Source organism: Alternaria burnsii, assembly GCF_013036055.1.
Source record: "Alternaria burnsii strain CBS107.38 chromosome Unknown 700, whole genome shotgun sequence".
Lineage (NCBI taxonomy): Eukaryota > Fungi > Ascomycota > Dothideomycetes > Pleosporales > Pleosporaceae > Alternaria > Alternaria burnsii.
In genome coordinates, this window is record NW_024066121.1 from 394,309 (window position 1) to 416,795 (window position 22,487).

The 22,487-nt window shown below is 50.6% G+C and overlaps 6 protein-coding genes across 6 annotated transcripts; 2 read left to right on the forward strand and 4 right to left on the reverse strand.

Annotated features, from left to right (window-relative positions):
• Positions 1-87: 87 nt before the first annotated feature.
• On the forward strand, positions 88-1,074 carry GT037_009224 (tropinone reductase 1; the record flags this gene model as incomplete). The annotated part of the gene is made up of 2 exons (XM_038934271.1): positions 88-532; positions 587-1,074. 2 exons carry the CDS (start codon positions 88-90, stop codon positions 1,072-1,074), a joined length of 933 nt encoding a protein of 310 aa, XP_038783073.1.
• A 3,950-nt stretch (positions 1,075-5,024) lies between these two features.
• Positions 5,025-7,689, reverse strand: GT037_009225 (uncharacterized protein; the record flags this gene model as incomplete). Its single annotated transcript, XM_038934272.1, has 4 exons — positions 5,025-7,117; positions 7,174-7,308; positions 7,371-7,533; positions 7,597-7,689. 4 exons carry the CDS (start codon positions 7,687-7,689, stop codon positions 5,025-5,027), a joined length of 2,484 nt encoding a protein of 827 aa, XP_038783074.1.
• A 718-nt stretch (positions 7,690-8,407) lies between these two features.
• GT037_009226 (uncharacterized protein) lies at positions 8,408-12,145 on the reverse strand (the record flags this gene model as incomplete). The annotated part of the gene is made up of 5 exons (XM_038934273.1): positions 8,408-9,156; positions 9,208-9,719; positions 9,772-10,875; positions 10,923-11,576; positions 11,625-12,145. The coding sequence occupies 5 exons, from the start codon at positions 12,143-12,145 to the stop codon at positions 8,408-8,410; spliced, it is 3,540 nt and encodes a 1,179-aa protein (XP_038783075.1).
• Positions 12,146-12,878: 733 nt separating this feature from the next.
• GT037_009227 (pet127-domain-containing protein) lies at positions 12,879-18,613 on the forward strand (the record flags this gene model as incomplete). Its single annotated transcript, XM_038934274.1, has 9 exons — positions 12,879-14,204; positions 14,251-15,135; positions 15,444-15,502; positions 15,621-15,720; positions 15,987-16,069; positions 16,119-16,285; positions 16,519-16,879; positions 17,463-17,745; positions 18,146-18,613. 9 exons carry the CDS (start codon positions 12,879-12,881, stop codon positions 18,611-18,613), a joined length of 3,732 nt encoding a protein of 1,243 aa, XP_038783076.1.
• A 1,223-nt stretch (positions 18,614-19,836) lies between these two features.
• On the reverse strand, positions 19,837-20,251 carry GT037_009228 (uncharacterized protein; the record flags this gene model as incomplete). Its single annotated transcript, XM_038934275.1, has 2 exons — positions 19,837-20,000; positions 20,065-20,251. The coding sequence occupies 2 exons, from the start codon at positions 20,249-20,251 to the stop codon at positions 19,837-19,839; spliced, it is 351 nt and encodes a 116-aa protein (XP_038783077.1).
• Positions 20,252-20,717: 466 nt separating this feature from the next.
• On the reverse strand, positions 20,718-22,259 carry GT037_009229 (rna polymerase i associated a49-like protein; the record flags this gene model as incomplete). The annotated part of the gene is made up of 4 exons (XM_038934276.1): positions 20,718-20,889; positions 20,942-21,070; positions 21,119-22,028; positions 22,130-22,259. The coding sequence occupies 4 exons, from the start codon at positions 22,257-22,259 to the stop codon at positions 20,718-20,720; spliced, it is 1,341 nt and encodes a 446-aa protein (XP_038783078.1).
• Positions 22,260-22,487: the final 228 nt, after the last annotated feature.

A 22,487-nucleotide genomic window follows, 5' to 3' on the forward strand; every position in this document is an offset into this window, starting at 1 on the left:
TCTTCAAACCTCATTTTCAGGAAACCAATCACTTCCTCTCCTTCAATCAAATCTATTGCACGTACCTTTACTCACACAACCTTCAAGATGAGCGACAACAAGGCTCCCGTTACCGCCTACCCGTCTACAGAGATCACACCTCAGAACCAAGAAGGTGGCCCAGGTCTCGACGCGAAGACAGATCAAAAGGCAGAATGGTCGCGTCTTGAGTTTTGGGACGAGAACCAGAAGCCGTACCTCAAGGAGTATGAGGGTCGAGGCTTGATGCAGGGCAAGGCTGCATTGATCACGGGCGGAGACTCAGGTATTGGTCGAGCTGTAGCCATTCTATTCGCGAGAGAAGGCGCCGATGTTAGTATTGTGTATTTGCCCGAGGAAGAGGAGGACGCACAGTATGTCAAGAAGAAGGTCGAGGAGGCTGGTCGCAAAGCGAACCTCATGCAACTCAACTTGAGGGAGCGGAAGAACTGCGAGCAGGCTGTTGAGCAACATATGAAGGTGTTTGGCAAGCTGAACGTCCTCGTCAACAACGGTAAGATCCTATTACTTTGTTCGTGTTTGGAGAATGATACTAACAGTATAACAGCTGCGATGCAAGAAGCTTGCACAGACATAACAGAGATCGACCTCGACGTAACAGAGAAGACCTTCCAGACAAACGTCGTCTCCATGTTCGCCATGTCAAAATACGCACTCAAGCACATGAAGCGCGGCGACTGCATCGTAAACAGCACTTCCGTCGCGGCCTACATGTCTAATCCCATGCTTCTCGACTACGCATCCACCAAGGGAGCCATCGCTACTTTCACCCGTGGTCTTGCGCAGCAGCAAGCGCCAAACGGAATCCGCGTGAACGCTGTTGCGCCGGGTATCATCTGGACCCCGTTGCAACCGGCTACTAAAAACAACCCAGCGGATGCTATGGATTCGCTTGGTGTTGGTGCTTGCCCGCTGAACAGGCCGGGCATGCCGGTTGAGATGGCTACATGCTATGTGCATCTAGCTTCACCGCTGGGATCGTACTGCACTGGTGAGGTACTTCACGGATCTGGTGGTATTGAGATGCAGGGTTAAGAGAGACGTAATGATGTAGCGGTAATGACGACAAGATCATGAAACAAAGGATGTGTCTTTTGGGGTAGTTCAGATGAATCTAATTTCGACCGATGGTTGCGGGCTCGCATCGTCTTTCTTCTCAAATGTTCTTTATGCTCCAAAACGATTAAATACACCCGTGGACATTGGCTTTAAAGATTTCGACTGTAGCACTATTTGAGTATTGTGGTGCAGTTCCATGACGCATTCTCTCAATGCTTTCCTGAACTCATCGCAAGAACAGGATTGGGTTTGGAAAGACCAGCTGCAGCAGATCATAGTATAATGTGCTCTCTGTTTTGGGCTCGAGGACGGCGGCCATGGAACATACTTGGCGGAGTTTTTGATGTCGAGAACAAGGTATGCAAAGATACAGTACAGAGGTATGAGCTGGAGAAGACTCTATGTAACTACACCAACCACTGCAAGAAAGCGTAAGTCATGGAAGCTTCCAACTGCTCTTTGTCGAGTCTCGACGCATCCACTTAGAGCGTATTTTAAACCACCTTTTGAGTTTCTGAAACAAGCATTTCGTTATGTGTAGAGGAATCTGCCACTCTGCAACAGATTCGAACCTTTCATAAAGTTTCTACTGCTGCTTTTCTTTTGGAGGGCTCGAAACTTCCATATACACATCTGTTTTCTGTTTTGATTGAGCAAAGGTGACGAAGACGTGTCGGAGTTGTTGACGGTTTTTAGAAAACGCCAGGAGAGACGGCGGCCATAAGACGATGCACTAGTCTTTTGGAATTAGAAAATGAGGATTTGTAGATCTAGAAGAAGGCTACGACCAAGGGACGAAGTTTATATACATCCTTCCAGCAGCGCGCTAGCCCAAAGAGTTGTGTTCGTCATTGGCATCCGTCGTGGTCGCACTTATTGGAATGCGAACATGGTTTCTGGAAATCGCCGGAACATGGATGCAAACCCCGTTCTAAAGTCAACCGAGTAGACCAATACAGCATGATCTTGCACATGGTCACTTTGTCAACCCTGGACTACACTGGAGTCTTTCACCACACGCAAAGTCATGGGCTGAACCTTTTCTGTTTTAGAAGAAGAGGGGAGACCATAGAGCAATCCTCAGGCTATTTTGGCATAAGGATGATGCCAAATTAGGTAGTGTAAGGCTAGGAGGGGAGAGGGCGGAGGGAGTTTATATCGTGCCTCAAGTAGCGACGCGCTGAGCACCACTGCAACACTGGAGACAGTCATGGTAAAAGCTTCTAAATAGTTTCCTTGGAACAACATATTTTTCTAGATGTTGCGTTTGCGGCAGTAAGGTTGCTAAGGACATGTACTCTAGTGTTTCCTAGTCTCTCCCCAAAAGTCCGCAGATCATGCGCTGTTGTCCCTTGAGTTTTGAGAAGAAAAAAACCAGAAGACCATTGGTGTTGCTGTCATAATTTTCGTACAATGGAAGAAAGGCCTGATATAGATTTGGAAAGGAGCAAGAAGGGAGTGGTTTTTGTATGAGAAGCGAAGTGAACACTCCGCATATGTCGAAGTCGCCGTTTTTGAGGGCGGGATTTTATGTGCTTCTCATCATCTTTTGGAGGAAAACGGAACAACCATGGCAGTGGTTGTATGATTTTTGATGTTGTCGTGTTTTTGGTATAGGGATGTGTTATGGATGTGTAAAGGCGACATTGAGGTTGGTTTTATATTGGGCTCAGGACGGAGACTTTGTCCGCGATGACGTGAAGGCTGCTTTGACGACAACATTCCAATTTTGTAGCTCCCAGAGGCTCTCTTCCCTTCATGCGTGCGTTTTGGGTCGATATTTCGTTCCATTAGTTCAAATGATCTTGGTTTTGGTAGATATCTCAGCCAGCGGGGTCGTTCACTTCATACCTCCCGTCGCGTCTTTTTTTTATGATAACAGCGGCAAGGAGGAGCCAGCAAACCATGGACTGGTTTTTCGAAAATTTTAGATAAGTAAACAGAGAAGTCGAGTGTAGCCGAGAAAGTAGATCCAGTTTGGGAAGATGCTTATATACCCACGACAGCCGGAACCAGTCGTGCCTAGTTTTGTCAAGGGGCGGCTTGGTTGATATGTTCTCATGTACTGGAGTCATCTTGTTTCATACAGCAAGCCTTATCAGCCACCCGAGAGACAGCATATCGTGAGTCAGCTTGTCTTTTAGAAGAGCAAGGCCCACCCGCAAGACATTTTGTCGCGCCATTGTGTTTTGAGAAGAGCTGGAGATGGAAGATATTGAGACAGCAGGTGTTGCCTTCGGACAGTCCACTCAAGCCATAGTATGCTCTGAATCATATCTTTCTGTAAAGACACAAGAGAAAGGCTCTATGATTCATCGGGACCCGCGTTTCGTAGAGTACAAGATCTGGAGATGGAGGGTAGCAGATCAAGTGTACGCCTCGAGAAGGGTGTTTATATACACTTTGCTCAGCTGATGGGGGCAGTGACGAGCCACACAGCTTATCAGAGTACTCTATGTGGGTTTTTGATGCCTCCTTGGAGTACCGCAGAACACATAGGAAGCGTCTCTAGCAATTTTGTACGGCCGGAGTCGAGGACGATATATTTCGGAAACAAGGAGAAGGTAGACGACATAGCGTGGCTTTTCAGTTATTTTGAGTGAGAGGTCTGTCCTCCACACATACGATCGTTCGCGGGTTGTTTTGGAAATTGCGCTCTCGTAGATCCAAGACTAGTAGGTTTTTGGAAGAAAAGAGAGGAAGAGCAGTCTCTCATTGCGTAGTTGATGCCTTTTTTCTGGAAGAAGAGGCAGCGAACATCGGTGGTATCTTTCTTGATTTTGGTAATAGATGAATAGAAAAGTCGTAATGAAGAAGAGAAGAGCGCTGGCGAGAGAGTTTTTATACCCGCGTATCCAGATCCGGTAACTTCGTGGCTCCGCTGCGTAGTCCCAGAACCATGTAGTCAACAGGTCTTGTTTTGTTGATGGCCTCGACAAACCTCAAACGCATACAGTCTTGCCTGTAGGGCTTTGAACGTTGTGTTCCAGTAGACAGACTTCGGACTTTCGACAGCAAAAACTTCATGTTGTTTGCTAAACTTCTCTTTGGCTCTCAGACAGCCGACGGCATGGCGATTTGAAATTCATCTTTTGGTTTCGCACAGCGAAAACGGCGCCATTCGTTCGTCTACGGCGATTTTGAGAAATAGAGATCGTCGCTCATGGAGTTTTGGGTTGAGAGTTTTCGGGAACTGGCCAGCATATCGGCATCCTCGAATGTTTTTTTTAAAGGACAAACAGGCGCAAGAACAAACATAGGTGCTTGATGGCAAATTTTTGATAATAAATAGGCGAGATGTCGACGTAGAAAACAAGGAGTAGATCGCTGCGAGTTTTGAATTTATAGGCTCAAGGGCTGGCTTCTCGCCATGATCTGTTTGGTCGAAGATTTTTGGTATCGCGCGAGACGAAGATAACATCCTGCAATTTGGTTGCCGCTTTGGTTGAGAAAAGAGGACAGAATATGAGAGGCGTAGATCGAGCTTTTGGAAGAATGCCGGGAACATGGGTAGAACGAACTGTGTTTTTGGAGAGCGAGGCCAGAGCAATCATATACTTGTTCGGGTTGACTTTATTTTGGTAAAAAAGGTATGAATATGATATGTAAGAAAGGAAGGCCACCAAGACTTGAGCAGCTTTTATATCCACAGCCGCAGACCAAGTCACGAGACGCCCAAGATCAACCTTGGAACCAAAACCCCCAGGAAGGGGAAAAATAGTCATTTCATCCAAGCTGAACCACGGTCCTACCAGAATAACCATGGCGGATACTACCAGATACCCCAAGCAGCTAACCAATCATGCCTTTTACCCCCAACTACCAGACGATGCATTCCCATCCAAACCCACCCAAACCCATGTCTAAATAGCATGATACCAATCCTCGCCCCATGGCTCCTTTTTCGGTAGTACAACAGGCGAATCCTAACCACCCTTCTTCTCCGAAACCTCAATATGCTGCGTCCTCAGCCCATCATCCCTACCACCCACATCCTCCATATCCACATCCGAAAACCTAACCTGACTCTGCAACTTCTGACTCTCCCCATCCAAATCCATCGCATCGTCCCCGCGACCCACAGTCTCGCTACTAGCATTACTCATATTCGTCGTCACGCCCCGGGCGCCCGTCTCCACCATTTGCTGCTGCTGCTCATCATCCTCGATTTCCGTATTCGGCGTTAATGTCGCAGAACTCATGTTTGAATCGTTGCGTGGGCGACCACCAGTACTGCTAGAAAACTCCTTGGCACTAATCTCACTCCATCCGTTCTCATCCACTCCCTCATCGAACGAAGGATCAGCATGAGATGTAGGATGCATAGTGTCGTCCCACCCCCCTTGTACCACATTTCCATAGTCACCGCCATAATCTTCCCAGCCGGTACGACTCTCCTGCAACTCGCTCAGAAAGTTCAAATTATCCTTCTTGGCAAAGTCCTCGAGAGCCTTGGGTATTGGAAGGGGATCGGCAGTCGTAGCAGCGTCATTTGCATAGACAAGGAGCGCAGAGGCGGATTCCGTGGTTGCGCGTTCGATAACTTCGGATAAGGAGAGACGGTCGCGCCGGATGATAGGATTGGCAGATTCACTATCGTATTGCATGCGCCACCATTGTGTTGCATTGGGGGTGTTGGAGTTTATATCAGGGTGTCGAATGTAGACTACGTCACGGCGGGTGGCTACACCCCAGAGTTGGTAGGGACGGTTCATGGCGTCTTCGGGAGCTTGCCCGGCTGGGTATTCGACCTCGACAGGCTCCGAGGGCTTTTCGGCTACATTCTCAGTAGTTTCGGTAGTGGTGTCCATGGCATTCTCATCCGTTGTGGTCGCCGTTGTGTCAGTACTGTCGTCTACGCGGGGCTTGAAGCGTCCGGAGATGCCTGCGATGGCCTTCTGCGCTTGTTCAGTCTGCTCCTCGAGGGTTGCAAGCTTGCTTTCGATGCTACTGTATAGCTCTTGTAGCTGAGCCAAAGTTGACGCATCCTCTGGAGAGCTACCAGACTTTGCAGGCTCAAATGCGGTCATGCTTGTTTTGAGTAACTGCAAGGAGTCCAGCTTTTTCGCGCCTGCTTTATTCGGGGTATAATACTTCAGCTTCTCCACGTGCGACTTGATAACGTTCAGTTGTTCCTCGTGCTGCCTGATATCGCTGTACATGCCATCGATGACATGCTTATTTTGTTGGAGATATCGATCGATATAGAGGGTAGCTGGAATGCGAATGCCTAGGTCAGATGCCTCTGTATTCGATGAGGATAGCCGTAGTATCAGGACGTTACTGGGTTCACGGATGTGCGCACTACCCACAGCCACAGAGAACAGCGAGTCGTCCAAAACGTCGTACAAGCTAAAGTCAGGCCGGGATGGATCGCGTGTTACCACAGCATCGAGCACAAAGCTCTCTACGGTGCTATCCGCGACGTCCACTGTAGACCGAAGAGTACCGTTCAACTCAGCATTAGGCATGTGGCTCTCGAACGCGAAGCCCCATAACACAAGGAACTTCAGCAGATCATCGTCCGGGTCGTCGACAGTCGACGGGAGTTCTCTCCAGGCCTCGCTCTCAAGTAGTCCGTTGACCGACCCATAGATCCGCTCGGTTTTATCCAGAAAGGCCATCATCCGCTGCGCTTCGTGAAGTATTTCTAGATTATACGACTCGGATAGCCCAACACTTGCATCAAAGATGCGCGAAGCCGACTTGGGATTGCCTTTCCACCATTCGTCGCCCTGCCAGTAATCGTCTTTTGTAATACCCGGGCATAGCAGCGCATTTCGGAACAGCGGTATCGAATGGAGGATAGGAATGAGGTTGGGAAGGTAGTTGAAGTTGGACGATGGCTTGAGAATTGCAGGCTCTCCTTCTTCGCGCTTGCGTTGACTGGGAATGGGGTCGGCAATGATCTCGGTCGCGGTTGGTACCAAGGCCCACTGAGACGTATCGTAATTGTCTCTCATGGCCGGCCCAAAGACGGCGTTGGAGCCGGTGACACCTGTTTCTTGACCCTCTATGCCTGAATATCTGTCAGCACTCGGCGTCCAGTGTTGCTGGCGAACTCCCTGTACTGACTTTGTATAGGCGCGTCGCCGGCTTGAGCTTGTGTAGAGGCGACACTCGTCCGTGAAGGTGGCCGTGTGGGGGCTCTGCTATTAATGTTGCTATGTGGGTAATTCTCGTGGCCTGGAGCATAGTCAATATTGAATGCTGAAGCGAGCGGCTGTCAGTCGTGTTATCGTAGGAAGTCTTCGGAACTGAGGTCGACGTACTGGGAACGTTTGTGTCGTCAATACCATAGCCGGCCCCCGCAAAGGCAGTCTCGTCCCACTTGGCTTGCGAATTGCGCAGGTGGGTCTTTAGAGATTGTATGCCTCCTTGCTCCATGCTGGTGAAGTATTTGTCCATGGCGGCCTCGACACTCTGGCCATGATTCTGTTTGCTTGGTTAGGGCTTTGTCGCAAGGCGCAAACAGATTGCGAGCTGTTTGGGCCATACCGCGAGAAGCTGTCGGGCTTCATTTCTGTCCAGCTGATCCGCGCCAAAACTGAGTAGGAGGTCGATGTTGGCCTCTATGTCTGCGTCGGCCATGGTCGCTGTGGACGTGGTGTAGCGAGGGGGTAGTGATGTTGGCGCAGTTGTGATCTCTGAAGTGGAGCGGCGGCGGGCAAGCGGGCGCGAGTGAGTTGAGGAGCGAGGACGCGAGGCTGGAGTGAGCGAATGACGGTCGCCTAGTGACGTTTGGCAGGCGCGCACGAGTCGTTTGTAGAGCGGGAAGGTGCACTCATGTGTAGGACGGCATGGTGGGGAGCTTCTAGAAGAACGAGCTTCGCGGAGGTGATGCGGGCAGCGGAGCGATGATGTCGCTAAGACCGGCGGAGCAGGGGTCGTGCTTCCATAGCCGACCGTTGTCCTGCGTCATGTTCAACATGTATCTGCAAGAAAGGCATCCTATATTGTGAGGGTTCAAAGTAGTGGATATAAATGTATTCAAATCGTCTATGGTATCATGGAAAGTTATTATACCCTCCCTTCATATCCTGACCTCCTAATCAATGGGCGCATGTACTCCCTCTCACCAAGGAAGAGGAATCGCAGCACATGTCCCTACCGTATGTATTTCCCCGCCATATTGTTGCATTATATGAAGAAAGAGAAGGAAAACGACAACGCCGAGTGACCTCTGGTGTGAGAGGGTCTATATGCAAAACAAGCTCTATATGTACATGGTAGCCTCAAGGCGATCGACATGCGCAACATGTAGAAGGGCACGGGAGGGGACTTGCGTCGTAGCATCGCGTCGCGTCGTTTACAGAGGGAAAGGAAATGCTCTTCGTTGATCGCCAAAAGACATCTCCAACTCCTTTTCCAGAGGCGTGATATCGTAGTCGACTTCCGTCGTGGGCGTCGACGCACCTGGTGAATAAAACTGTGGCGTATAAACACCAAGCTGTACTTTCTTCTCGTCTGTCGACTGTGGCGTATAAACACCAAGTTGTACGTTTTTCTCGTCCGTCGGTGTGCTTTCTATCGTGACCTTCTCAAGGATCTTGCCGAGACTACCAGCCGTGTCTGGCCTTTCAAAGTCTTCTTCATCGACATCCATAGTTGTCGGTATCCCGTGTGCAATGTTGTGATTTCGTTGGAGGTACTGCTGAAGGCGGTATTCTTGCCTCGCCCAGCTCTCGTCAACAAGGCCCAAAGCGGCTTTGATGTCTTGGTCGGAGAGACCCGACGGATTGTTCATCTCCTTCTTGGAGTTGCTGACTACGCGATTCGTGAGTCTGCTTCGGACAGAAGACGACTTTGATTGCGTGGGTATTGCTGCATCGTCTCGCATGGACTTGACCTGCTCTTCAGTCTGTTTCAGTGCCATCTGACGTGCCTCCTCCATGCTGGGAAGAAAGAGGAGAGTGGTGTTTCGATGAAGTGCATTGACTAGATCAGTAAAGCCAGTCAAGGCAATACCGTTGTCCTCACAGTAAAGGTACTGCAAAGTAGTGTTGACCTTAAGGACGTCCGCTAGGGTGCTTGCTCCCTGTACACCCAACTTTTGATCTGGTATGGTTAGACGGTTGCCTAGCAGGTATGAAATGTATATAGACTTACATCTGATGTACAGAGCTCGCAAGGTCCGGTTGTGTTGCAAACCCCGTAATGCTCGATTAATACCAACGCCTAGCTTGGTCGTCTCAAGTCGGGAGTCCTCCCCAGAGATGTCAAGCCACTCAAGACTTGTGTTGTCCGCAAACATCTTTTCCATAGCATGACAAGTTTCTTCCGATGCTTCGCATGGTAACGATGCTCGCGAGATATCGAGCTGTCTGATGGTGTTGTTCGCGGCCAACGCAAGAATCATCTTGCGAAAATCGGCGTCCTCTTCGAACTCTAGAAGACGGAGTGTAAAGTTAGATGGCGCGAGACCATCAGAGATAGCTTTGGTCAACTTGTCCAAATCTTCCTCAATATTGTTCTCGCTGACGTCTAGATGTAACTCGCGAGCTTTCCCAGGATGTTCTGTCATCGAGTGCAACAGGTACGCTATGTCTCTTCCTGTAAGGAAACAGTGGTCCAACCTGACTTCGCGAAGAGCTGATGATTGCTTGTAATTAACAAGATAACTATGCAGTCGTTAGTAAAACACGCAAGAAACCGAGGTATATAGCGGCTCACCCAGCGATTGCGTCAACCATGGCCGGATTGAGTGAAGTACCACTCAGAATCAGCTCTTGTAGTCTCCAGCCAGCAAACGTTTCGACTGAGATCAAAGACTCGAGACCCGACGAGCGCGCAACGTGCGACAGATTGAGTCGCGTGAGATAACCAAAAACGCCAATCTGGGAATCGAAGATGCTGGGCGACAGCCTGAAAGGGTTAGACGACAGATCCAGGGCCTCAAGCGTAGTCTCCTGCGCGCGAATGGCATCCAGTACAAGAGAAAGCGAGCGATCCGTTAGTCCACACCCACTCAATTCCAGGCCGCGGAAGTGGCACGCTCGTTCGACACCCGCTGCGACGAGATAGTCCAAATCTGTATCTCCAAGTTGTATCTTGTTCAAAGCTATCCAATCGACATTGGTAGTTTGGTACTTGCACAGCGGGAACAAAGCTTCCACAATGCCGCAGCCCTGATCTCTTGCACTGCCTCTAGCCTCCCCGTGATCTTTAGGTTTTCTGGAAATGCAGGCTGTGAAATCCATCCTCCGTAACTTGCGATTCGTAAGAGCCAAAGCGCGGATTTCTTGCACAAGTAGGCAGGACCGTTCAAGCTCTTCGACATCTAGCCGTGCATACGTTCCGCGTTTTGTTTTCAAGCAAACATGCTCCGCGCCATTCGGATCTTTCAGCCCATTCAGGACGTCCAACTTTACGTCTTTAAATGAGATTCCCCCGAAAGTTTCGTTGTAGCGCAACGCACGCATGACGGCGAGTAATTCGAGGGTGTTGTACTCTTTCCTGCGCAGGCCGGCAGGTGGCAGCAGCTCGAATCGGGGAGCGTCTTCGTGTGGATAGGTGATTTGATAGCTGATGTTCTCTGGCTGTACGTCGTAAGCAACACAATACCCAATCAAGGTCCTATCCAGAGAATCTTGATCCATCGGGTGTGGGCTTTCCTGCCGTCCAATGTCATGATGCACATCTTCTGGAACAAGAAAGTCAAAAGGTCGTGTCTCCCACTCTGGTCTCAGATTAGCTTCTATGGATCGTAGACGGACAGCGATGTCCCGCGAAGCTAACGATGCTAGATGGAGGACCTTAGGGCGTTCGAGAGGTTTACTGCGTGTTGTCAGCAGGGTCCCTACAGTGCAAGAACAAACATTTACCGGAAGGTTAATTGAAAGGTATCGTCGATTTCGTTTACGCACACTTCGGTCAGGGTTAGGATACCATGCGAAGACTGGGTGTTATGAGACACCAATGAAGGGCTTGAAGACCGTTGTGATGATGGCTTGAACAACGGAATAATGTGCACTTTGTGCACACCAATAGCAAGGAAACATACTGAAGCAGATACTTTGGCTAAATCGTCTGTGGAAGACCTCGTCGTCGTCTTCCCTTGTGGTCGGAGAACAACCTTGTATATGGCGTAGTGAGGAGGTACATAATCGCGTTCTGCTTCAACAACGCGCGCAGCCAGGTGAGAATTGTGTGCAGAGATGGGTTTCGCGTCAGACAATCGCGCCCTATTAGCCGCTTCTCGTATAGTCTTGAGCCAGGAGAACATCTCCTCTGGATCACCGAATTGCAAGGTCATGGATGAGGCGTTATTTGACTCATCATCCAAGTAATAGAGTTCCAGCGCAAAGTGTGGTCGGCCGTCGTCTAGATGGTATACCGCGACGATATGGCGAAGGGGTATGCCATGGTGACGGTCTCCGGACGACTCTGAAGCCATGGACTGGAGTTCGTGCGCAGATCCAAAAGATGGACTGTGGCTGTGACGGTAGTAGCTCATTCGGTTGTTCGGCGACGGTATCCTGTGCTCATTAGCCTTGTCTCTGAAGCTTGCCGACGCTGAGGCGCACCCAGGAAAAGCTTCAATCGCCTTGGAGTGGTTCTTGAACCTGATGAGATGCTTCTCAGTCAGCACCAGGTATTCTCTCTTCTTCCTGAACATGGAGCTGCTCGTCTGGACCTCGCCATGCTGCAGCACCTGCCGATCCTGCACGTCCTCCCAGATGTATTCCCCAAAGCCAGTCGATGTTCGCGTCGAGGTCGCAGAGAGAGGTTCGGGGTCGTCGTCGGCGGACAGTTTGTAGCCGCGGAAGGAGCTGAAGACGGAGCTGGCGCGCTTCAGGCTGGCTTTGGAGAGGGCCGGTCGCTGGGGGTCTGGCGGTTCCATGAGGGTGCTGCTCCCCACTACCGTGCTGCCGTTGGAAGGCACTGCTTCAGGGTATTGCGACACATCGGAGAGATTCGACATGAAGGACGCGGTGCGCCGCTTGCGCAGCAGGTTGGAGGGCTGCGATTCATCCTTGTTACTGCGCGACGCGAAAGCATTGAGGGAGCTGCTGCCAAAGATGCTTCTCCGCTTGTCTTTGGACATTCCGAGATTCTCGATTGGCGCGCGAAGCCCAGCACGAGCTCGGCGGCACAGCTATCGCATGCAGAGGGGCTCTGGGGAGAGGGAGGCAAGTGTCGCGTCGGAGGATATTCTCGGAAGATATTGACAAGACCTGGGGGTGGAAATTGGAGCGGGAGAGCAGCGTTGGGCGCAGAATGGCGGTGGAACCAATCAGGGCGTGGGCGCAACGGGAGACAATGCAGAGGACAACGGCGGAACGATTAGACGGTAGCAGTAGCAGTGGCAGTAGCCGTAGCAAGGCCCTGGGTGCAGCAGATCGCGGGCTCGGCCTGTTGCAGGAGGGGGGTCGGCAGGCGTGCTGTAATCACGACATGTTATTATTCCGCGGCATGGATGAGGGTTTCCAAGCTTCGCCGCCAACAGTGCTGTCGAGCGTTGTGTGAGTCTGTGAGAGGGCGCGGGATGCTTCACCGGGCCGACTATCACAGCGCGTTTGCAAGGAAATGACAGGACGAGATATACGGGTAGGATGCACGAGTGTATGGGTGGATTACAGGGTGGGTCTCTGGTTACTGGTAGCTTTCCGCGCGTCCACTGGCCCTGGCCGCTTGCGCGCGTACGTCACATGGCTGATCCCAATGATCGCCCGGCGTTAACAAACGCCGACACATTTTCTGAGGGCAGTCGCGACCGAGCGTCACTGCCATTGCATATCAAACGCCACCTGCTCGCCTTGCCCACCACGCTCCCTCCAATGCTGCGTCGCCAGCTGTCGCCAGCCTCGCTATGGCATAGGACTCCCGTTTGCCTGTTCTGCGCTGCCCGCAGCCAGACTCGACTGCCGCAACGCCAATCCATCCGGCACAAATCTGAACGCGCAGTCCCGATCAGGAAGCATGCTGTCAGAGACAAGAAGAAATCGGGAGAGGGGGAGGAGAGTGAAGGACCACGATCTATCCTAAGTGGTATGCTTGGTGACAAGAAAAAGAGGGACAAGGAAAAAAATGAAGAACGAGAGGCGATTGCTATCAGCACCTTGTACCCTTCCGACCTCAAATTTGAGGCTGTCGAAGTCGACAAACCACCCGTCCCCATGTTGTCATATGGCCTCGATCGTGTTCTATTCAATCCTGGTGTATATCTTCTGCAGGACCCACGAACGCACGTGTATAATTTCGACCCATACCTCGAGAAAATCATGCCGGCGAATGAGTTTGACTTCGATGCCTTGAGCGAATACAAGACTTCGTCCAAGGACGAAGATTTACTGGCTTTGACAAGGCGGGTTGGCACAAAGTTCACTGGCTCTACATCGAGTATGTCGAGTATGCTCCAACACTTTCATTACATCTTGTCCAACTTCCGAAGACTCAATCATGGCATGCTCTCACGGCAATTTCCCGAACCTTCTTCCAAGTTTTCCAGGATCACGCTTGGTCCCAGTGCCGTCTTCCTCCGGTACAAGGATGGTACTTATGCGATAGACGCCGACAAATCCTACGATAGCCCTAATATCATGAGCTGGTTGGGTCACTCATTAGAAAAGCTCCTCACAACCGAGCGCAGCGAATTTGAGAAATTCCGAAGGTCAAGTCCCGAGAAGGCGCCTACAGAAGAGAACGCTAGTCGTTGCTACCATTACTCGAAACAAGGTAACATTATGATGCGCTCGCAGTTAGACGCTGTTGACCCACGACTACCCGGAACTGGAGTGTTTGACCTGAAGACGCGAGCTGTTGTTTCTATCCGGATGAACCACAAGCATTACGAAGAGGGTTCTGGCTACCAGCTTCGTCACAGTCTAGGCGAGTGGGAGTCGTTCGAGCGTGAGTTCTACGACATGACGCGTGCAACCATGTTGAAATACTCTCTACAAGTCCGCATGGGGCGCATGGACGGCATCTTCATCGCCTACCACAACATCGAGCGTATCTTCGGCTTCCAATATCTAAGCCTTTCGGATATGGACGCTGTCTTACACGGCCAACATGACACGATTCTGGGAGACCAGGAGTTCAAGCTTTCCTTGAACCTCGTTGATGAGCTTCTTGTCAAAGCTACCGAACAGTTTCCCAATACAGTAAGTTGCCACCCGGGTAGTACAACTTCGTCGCTAATCACAATAGTCTATCCGATTACACTTCGAGGCTCGCGAAGGCAAGACACCCTTTATGTATGTCTTCGCCGAACCCGTCACCGAAGAGCAAGCAGACGAGATTCAGAGTGCTGGAGAGGCCGCTCAGAAAGAGTTTGCACAAAACGTTGTTGGTGTAGGGAAAGGTGATGCCGAGACTCAAGCAGCTTGGCAAGAAGCGCAAGACGACGTCGATGAACAAGTCGATGCTGAAAAGACTTCTGAAGAGGTTGAAGCGCAAGAAGACGAGCATTCGACTACAGTGGAAGACGTTGACCAAGGCATGGTTGAAGAGACTGCTGAAACTGCTGAAGAAGTTACTGAAGATTCAGATGATGTCGCCGAAGATACATTTGAGAACCCAGCAGCCCCTAATGGCCCCTTGATGGGTTGGACAATGACTGTCCGCAGTCTAGTCAATGGGGGCTATGTCGACCGACCAGAGCAAATCTCTGAATGGGATGACTGGAAGATAGAATACCATATCAGAGAGATACCTGAAGAGAAACGATGGAAGCTGTACAGGTCGCTCCAAGCGCGAAGGCATCAACTCATTGGACAAGACGAAGAGGCCGTTGACAGGGGCCTTAAGCATTACCGTGATTTAATACAGCGCTACAGCAATCGCGGACGCGCGTGGAGGAAGCAACAGGACAAGATCAAAGCTACAAAGGGCGTACAGCTCTTCCGACCACTTGGCCCTGGCTCAGATGCTGTCGCGTCGCAACATGATATTGTGCAGGGGAACGAATTTTCTGATAATCCCGACATTGTCGATGATCAGGCACGAGAGGAGGAGCCTTACAGCGAAGAATCGACACCGAAGGAATCACTCTCGAAGGAGAAAAAGGCAGAGGTGTTGGACGGCATGCCCTCTGTACCGTCGTAGGCATCACACTTGTAGAAAGGCCATGTCGTTTGATCTTTCTTTGGGGCTGCTCGCGTAGAGCATGATTACATGATTGAACGTCTCAAATAATATATGTAAGAATACGTGTACAATTTAGAAGGCAAGAGTAGCATAGATACGAGAACATTGGATACGAAGATTCATCGGCACAACATATTTTTCTGTCCAGACTTCCTCAGTATGTCTGGGTGACAAAGTAGCTCCACGAGATGAAAGAACGGAAAAGTATTGTAGTGTAGTGAGGATGATGTACCCGATCTTCATCTGAGATGAAGTATGCACCCCACATGGCACCCCCACTAAACAAGCTCATGTCCGAGCTCCGACCGAAAATGTACGTTGACATCACCTCATCTACATCTCATCGCGTGTTCAACGTTCAAACATCTTTATCCACCAACTGCGATTGCGATACGGCGTTTCTTTAATTAGACACGCGACACCAATGATAGCTCAATCATGGTGAGACAACATGGCAGCTTGGAAAAGGACGCAGAGACCAACGAGGCGGCTTGGGAAGCTGCAAGGGGTGCGTTGATCGGTGGTACGAAGGTATGCATACGTTTTTTTCAACATCCTTCTTATGATACTGCCTGTTGGTCTTTCTTTTGGATGTACCAGAATTTATCGACAAATGTGGCAGCATGACAAGAAAGAGAAGGAAGACTGTGTGCGTCCGATTACTATGTGCACCCGTGGATATCATTGGCCAAGATGTGCGCCTGGCTACAGATGAAGTTTGCGCGATCGGTTGTAGATGGATCAAGAGAATGCAAGATTTCTAATCTACTAGTACGATGGCTGACTTGGGGTTACAGTGGGGCGCTTTCTTCGCTGTGGCAGGTGGTGTCGCATACGCCTTCTCCCCTGTATACAAGGGACTCACCGTCCAATTCAAGACGTATGTGCTTTCCAATATTTCCCTACTACTCTTCCCTCACACAGACTAGTTACATCCAAATGTCCGGAATGATACTGGGTGGTATGCTCGAAGCAGATAAGCGCATGGTCGCCTACCAGCACCGCGTCCGACATCACAAGAGAGTAGCCAGAGACATGGAAATATGGAGACGATACGAGGACTCGTATGAGGAACGGGGAACGCCTGGCGTAGGGGGTGAGAGTGAAGTTCATGGAACTCAAGACAAGAACAACTAAGACTTTGCACGACCGTTTTGTATATGGTGTGAAACACAGTCTCAGGCTTCCATGCAAGTGTTTGTGGAGTGGAGACAACAAAACGGATTGTCATTGCTTTCACCTTGTATGAAAATGGCTTTATCTATTTAACTACCTTACTTGCGTTCTTTATCTCACCTACCTCACTACGCACAGCGCCCATATTCACAGACACAATGAGAACACCCTCCCCCGATAAAAGAGAGCGCGAGCCCTCTTCCTCTATCGAGGTGACACCCTCACCCGGCTCTACCACCACCGAATCCACGGCTAGTCAACCTTCGCATACCGGGTCTACAACCGACGGTTCTATAATCCACTCCTCTCCGACTAGCAACGTTTCATCCACGGGGTCGACAGTTGTCGAATCTACACCTTCTGAATCCACAGACAACGAAGCCTCAGACAGCCAGTATTCCGAATCCGAATCCGAATCCACAATGACCGAAGAACGCGGCCGTACAGATGCACAATGGTGGGAACTTCGCGAGCAGTGGATTTTGCATCGCTACGAAAAGAAGACGGAGTTTACGTGCCATCAGTGTAACAAGAAGAAAACAGATATTCTTGTGGCGATGAAGCCGGAGAAGAATTGGAATAACATGTGTTGCAATGCGTGTTTTTGCATGAAAATTGGGCAGGACTCCGATGAATGGAACTTAGTTCATGTAGATGGAGTCGATCATATTTGGTAGAAGGGGGGCCGATGATTACTGCTGAGGACCTAAGTATCATGATGTTCGTGTAGCTTCAGAATGTTCCAGTGTGTGCAAGTGAGTAATGAAGCTCCGGTAGCCAATGACGTGATTCGGCGCGATGCAGTTTAGCGGCAGCCCCCACCCGCGCCGCGGGCTTTTAAGCCACCTTGCGAATTCGCTTGCTCCTCTTTTTCCAGGCAGCACTCGCTGGTCCTCATTCACGACACCTTCACGCGTACAATTGCTATAGCTTCACGTAACGATGGATGTCTTCTGGACACTCCCGCCGGTCTCTAGGTAAGCGAGTCTCTTCCTCATCGAGCTCTGCACCACTCGAAGCTTGGAGCTTGCAGCTTGTCTCAAGCTCTCAAGCTACTGCGCAAACACCTGCGAACAATTGCTAACCCTCCCCCCCAGGACCATCACAGCTGCAGCAGTCGTTGTATCAGCTGCTGGCTATGGCGGCATCATTAGCCTCTACCACTACATCTTCGCGAGCCACTATGTCTTTACGACGAAGGTGTTCCCTCAGCTCTGGCGAATCTTCACGGCGTTTCTGATCACGAAACCGAAGTTCGGCATCCTGCTTGATCCATACTTTCTATACCAATACGGCAGCTCCATCGAGCGGGAGTCGTCTCGCTTCTCGCAGCCTGGCGACTTCTTCGTATACACCATGTTTCTCGCGAGCGTCATTGCCGTAAGTACTTATCTGCAAACACTCCGCGGCCACGCGTACATAGAAACTCCCCATATCGCATCGACACAACTGTCTGCGACGACTTCGGTCACCAAATCACCTCCGATTATCTGCCCGCCCAGCCTATTATTTCTAGCTGAAGCGGTTCCTGGAACGGAGGAAGAATACCCTTGCACATCATGCGGTCCCGTCATTCGCAATCAATCAAAGGGACTTGTGTGGTGTGTAGGCATGGTGGGATTGTCACTTGAGAAAGCTTTGCGAATGCTCTCCATTTCGCAAGGCGGTGTTGGCTCCCTACATACTTTTGCGACTTCTCGCGCCTTTGTTACCTTGTTCGCCTTGTCGCTCTGATCCAAACGTGCTGTGGAATGGACTTGTGCTAACAGTCCCCGTAAAGGCAACAGCAGGTGGCATTCTGAACCAGTACACTTTCCTCCCCGCGCTGTCCCTCGCATACGCCTACACGTTCGCCCAAGATAATCCCACGCGCTCCGTATCCTTTTTCATCATCACCTTCGAAAGTAAATACCTGCCCTTCGCCATGCTCTTCATGACCTTCATCATCGACGGTCCTGATGCAGCTGCCGGCCAACTCACCGGTCTCATCGCCGCTCACTTGTACGATTTCCTGACACGCATCTGGCCTACGTTTGGTGGTGGAACAAACTACATCCGCACGCCACAGATGGTCAAGGGCTGGTTCAGTGCGACGCCGGGCAGTGTGCAGGACAGGGGATTCGGTCATGTTGTCGAGGGAAGGGGCAGGACGGCTGGTGCGGCTGGAAGTGGTGCACCGCCTAGTGCAGCGAGGGCTACGGGGAATGCTTGGAGTGGCATGGGTCCGGGGAGGAGACTGGGAGAATAGATGTGCCGACTGAAAATGTCGCACGTTCTTGACTCTTCAGAGCCTTGGTGTTATTGCGGGCTTAGTGACATATCCGCACCTTGGCCTTTGGCTGAGGAAAGGCTTGAATAAACAATACATACTTATTCATTCCACTGCATGTGCAACCAACTGGAGTAATTGTGTACTTTCAGGGTCTGAGGTCGTACTGCGTCCTTGAGGAGTGGCGCACCCCCTTCTAAGACAAACCATGGGTTCTGTGAATTCAAGTGTACCCAGTCTTAGTCTTGCATATTTCCCGTTGTTCTGTTCCAGTCATGGTGAGTGGTCTCTCTGCAGTAAGCTTGCAATGCAGGCTAGCTAAGGCATTTATGGGTGCATAGGGATGATTTGAATGCCCGAGGAAAGCGTCCCCACTCCATTCAACACATGCTATCCAATCATACTTAAACACAAGTACGGCTGATGTAGTACGACAGACACGTGCAATATCGACTAGAGCATGGGTTCGTGTACAAGACGAGGGTTCTGGGCTACGATTATGCCAAAGCAACCACACATGTAATTTCTCAGCCTTGCATGCATTTCACTAATATCTCACGGACCCACCCGATACACCACAAATAAATATACCGTCGGCATTCTCCTCATTTCATAGCTACATAGCCCTCCGTGCTACTCCAAGAAACTTTTCCATTCTAAAGTCACCCACCATTGTATCGTTCACCTTTGAACAACTCACTTTACCGCCACAACAACACCTTTCCAGAACAAAATGTGTGAGAAACATACCATCGACTGGTACTACGGTTCTGCAAATGCGGCAAGTGGTTCAAGGCAACTACAGAGCTGCATCCGTGTCGAGATCCTGGGGTGAGGAGTTGTTGCCGGTAGACGGGCGGGAAACTGCGCGATCCACCGAGGAAGAAACATTCGGCTACGATGCCGTTGGGGTGGACAGGTAGTCATTGTGCTACCTGTGAGGTATAAGCGTGGGGAAGAGGGTATCATGCCTGTAGGCGTGGCTGAATACCTAAGGGTTGCTTGAAGTTCGAGCTACTCAGAAGTACATCTATGAGATGGCAGTCAGTAGCTAGATACTCAGCAGTAGCAGTGATTTCAGGACCAGAAACAATAACAAGATATGCACACATATAATAACAACAATTATGATGATTATGCTTCTTATATTGAATGCCTCTTGGCTATAATACAGGTTCCTACTTCTTCAATAGAGTAGAACTTTACTTTGAACTCCCAGCAGGGTTGCTTGGTCCATCGACAGCCCTCTCGACGTGTCCAGCGATACCATTCTTGCTCGCATCGAACTGGCTTCCAATGACACCGTCCTTGCTGAACGGCCCTCCAACCTTCTCGCCAATCTGGCCAATTGCGCCATCGGGGTTGACTGTATAAACTGATTAGCATCTGTACATTGAAGAAGACATGTGGTTCAAGATGTGAAGACATACACTGCTTTCCAATAGCACCCGCTGAGCTAATCACACTAGGGTTCTGGCTAGGGATGGCATTGGTGTCCTTGTTTGCGCCGAGCTTGTCAGCCGCTGCGGTGGTGTTGTCGGTCATGTTGTTTGGTGTGGATTGGTTGGCAGTGCCGAGGCCGAGTTGTTCTTGGAGGGGACCGGTGGATTTGGGCATTTAGTTTTTGGTTTGGAATGTGTTTGAATGAAATTACTTGGGGCGACAGGATAGTTATCTTATATGCGGAGATGAGATGGTGGTGCTGATGGGGTTACGCGCAAATGGTACGTCACGATTGTGGTGATGTCATGATGAGGGTGCACATACACATGCGGAGTTTGGGATACGCATACGGATTCAGACAAGTCGATGATGTATCTAGTGAATAGCTTCCGTGGATCTCGATTGTACGTGGGGTCGGGATCGGGTTTGGGTGGTCTTGATTTGTTGGATGGGTGACGATGGCGTTATACACTTGTCATGCTGGGAGATGGTCTCCACGCGTGATCTACAAAAGGTATCCGCACGGCTGAAATGGACATGTTGGACTACTGCGAATGGAAAAATGACTTCATAAGTGTAACTGTTGGTATCATTGCTGGTGCCTTGTGGTCTTTAGACCGTAATTACATGCGCGTCACGGCTAAGCCCGTCTCTTCGCTCGTGCTCCGCCTACCCTGGGAAATGACAATGGCAACTTGAGCTTGGCGATGAAGTGGTTGGCGCTTTCGGCCTTGGTGAGCTTCATGCGTGTGAGGTCGGTCTGTGTTGGTGCGGTGAGCTTGCATCCAAGCTCGGCGAAGTATTGCTTGATTCTGCGCAGCGTTAGCATAGGTAACATTAACAAGTCCTTATGTGATGGCTTACTCCTTGTTCTCGAGCTTGAGATCGTCTCGGAGATCGTTCACATCGACTTCGAAATCGTCAACGATGAGTGCTGCTGCCGCAATGTGTGTCATGAGGTTATCGATGTTCCAACGAGGCATCTCACCGTTCCTGAAGACGTCAGAAAATACTCAATGGCAGGAATCGGATGCAACTCACCCTGCCTCGGGAGCAAACTTCCTCCTGATAGCCATGATTTGACCAGCAGGCGTATCCTCACCCATCGCCGTCTCCAACTTTCCTTTCATGGGTATCTTCTTCGGACGCGGTCCACCCCCTCCAAACAATGCAGAGTTGAAGTTGATACAAAGCAGTATGAAGCGTAGTACCTTCAACTTCTGTATCTGCTTGTTCTTTGCGAGCTTGACGATACGTTTTGCAACGTATTTGCTGGTGACGTTGACACCCTGACCAGCTGATGAGGCCTGCACCCAGTCCTTGACATCCAGAATAGTCATCAGCTCGCTTCCAACCACGACGTCTGTGGGGTAAACATCGGCGGGGTATTCGGCTGTGAGGTTGGGCATCGGGCGAGGCTTGGAGCTGTCTACGGCTGCTGCGAGATCGTCCTTGTTTGGCATAACGGCCGTCGCAGAAGACATCTGCTGCAGAACGTTTTCGGCGATCGCATCGGTTCTCGCGGCATCTTCGGCGCCAGTTCCGCTCTTGATGGCGTTGAGTGTCCGGTCTTCAAGCGCCTTCCTCGACTTCTTGGATCCGAATTCTGCTGCAAGAGCAGCTCTCTTTGCTGTGACGGTGTTCACGGCCGCATCCAACCTCTCCTGCTCTTCGCGCATTTCTTGTGCCTCGCTTCGCAGTGTGGTTCGTACAACGACTCTCTTGACGGGAACAACTTGCAACTTGCTTGTCGCAGGGTCGAATACGCCGATGTAGTCTTGTAGTTGGCTCTCGGCGCTGCCATCCTGCTCTTCTGAAGCGGTGTAGTCTAGGCGGGGATGATCGGAGGACTGGAACAGTAGTTCGCTGCTTTCGCCTTGTGGTAGGATCTTGGTGCGCTTGTATGGCTTGAAGGATAGCTTCGATGGCATAGAGAGACCGGGTGTGACAGCTTGATTGTGTTAGAAACGACTCATAGAAGCGCCCGGTATCCTCTTGTCTATTCCGATGGCTTCGAACGCTATGCGACAGTCTCCAGAGTAGCTATCATACCTAGAAGTGGACCCAGAGTCTCTTTGTTCTCTACCATCTGAACGCGCACATTTCCTTGCGGCGCGCCGGATGTCTTCTTCTTGGGCCGCTCGCCATTCTGCTCCTGCCTCTTTCTCTTCTTTTCACTCATGTCGTCGTTGCGGTTGCGATATGGCAGCATTGGTCGCGAAATGTCAAAAAAGTTCAAAAGTCCAATCGCGAATTGGCAGAACTTTCGGGCGGTGAACTAGCAGGCATAGCCGAGCGACAGGGATGTTGCACGGACTAGTGCGTTAGTGCAGGCGCGATGACGTCCACGCGACAGACGCGTTCCAGACTGCCGCACTCCCGCACAACCAAGTGCGATCACGGCACACAC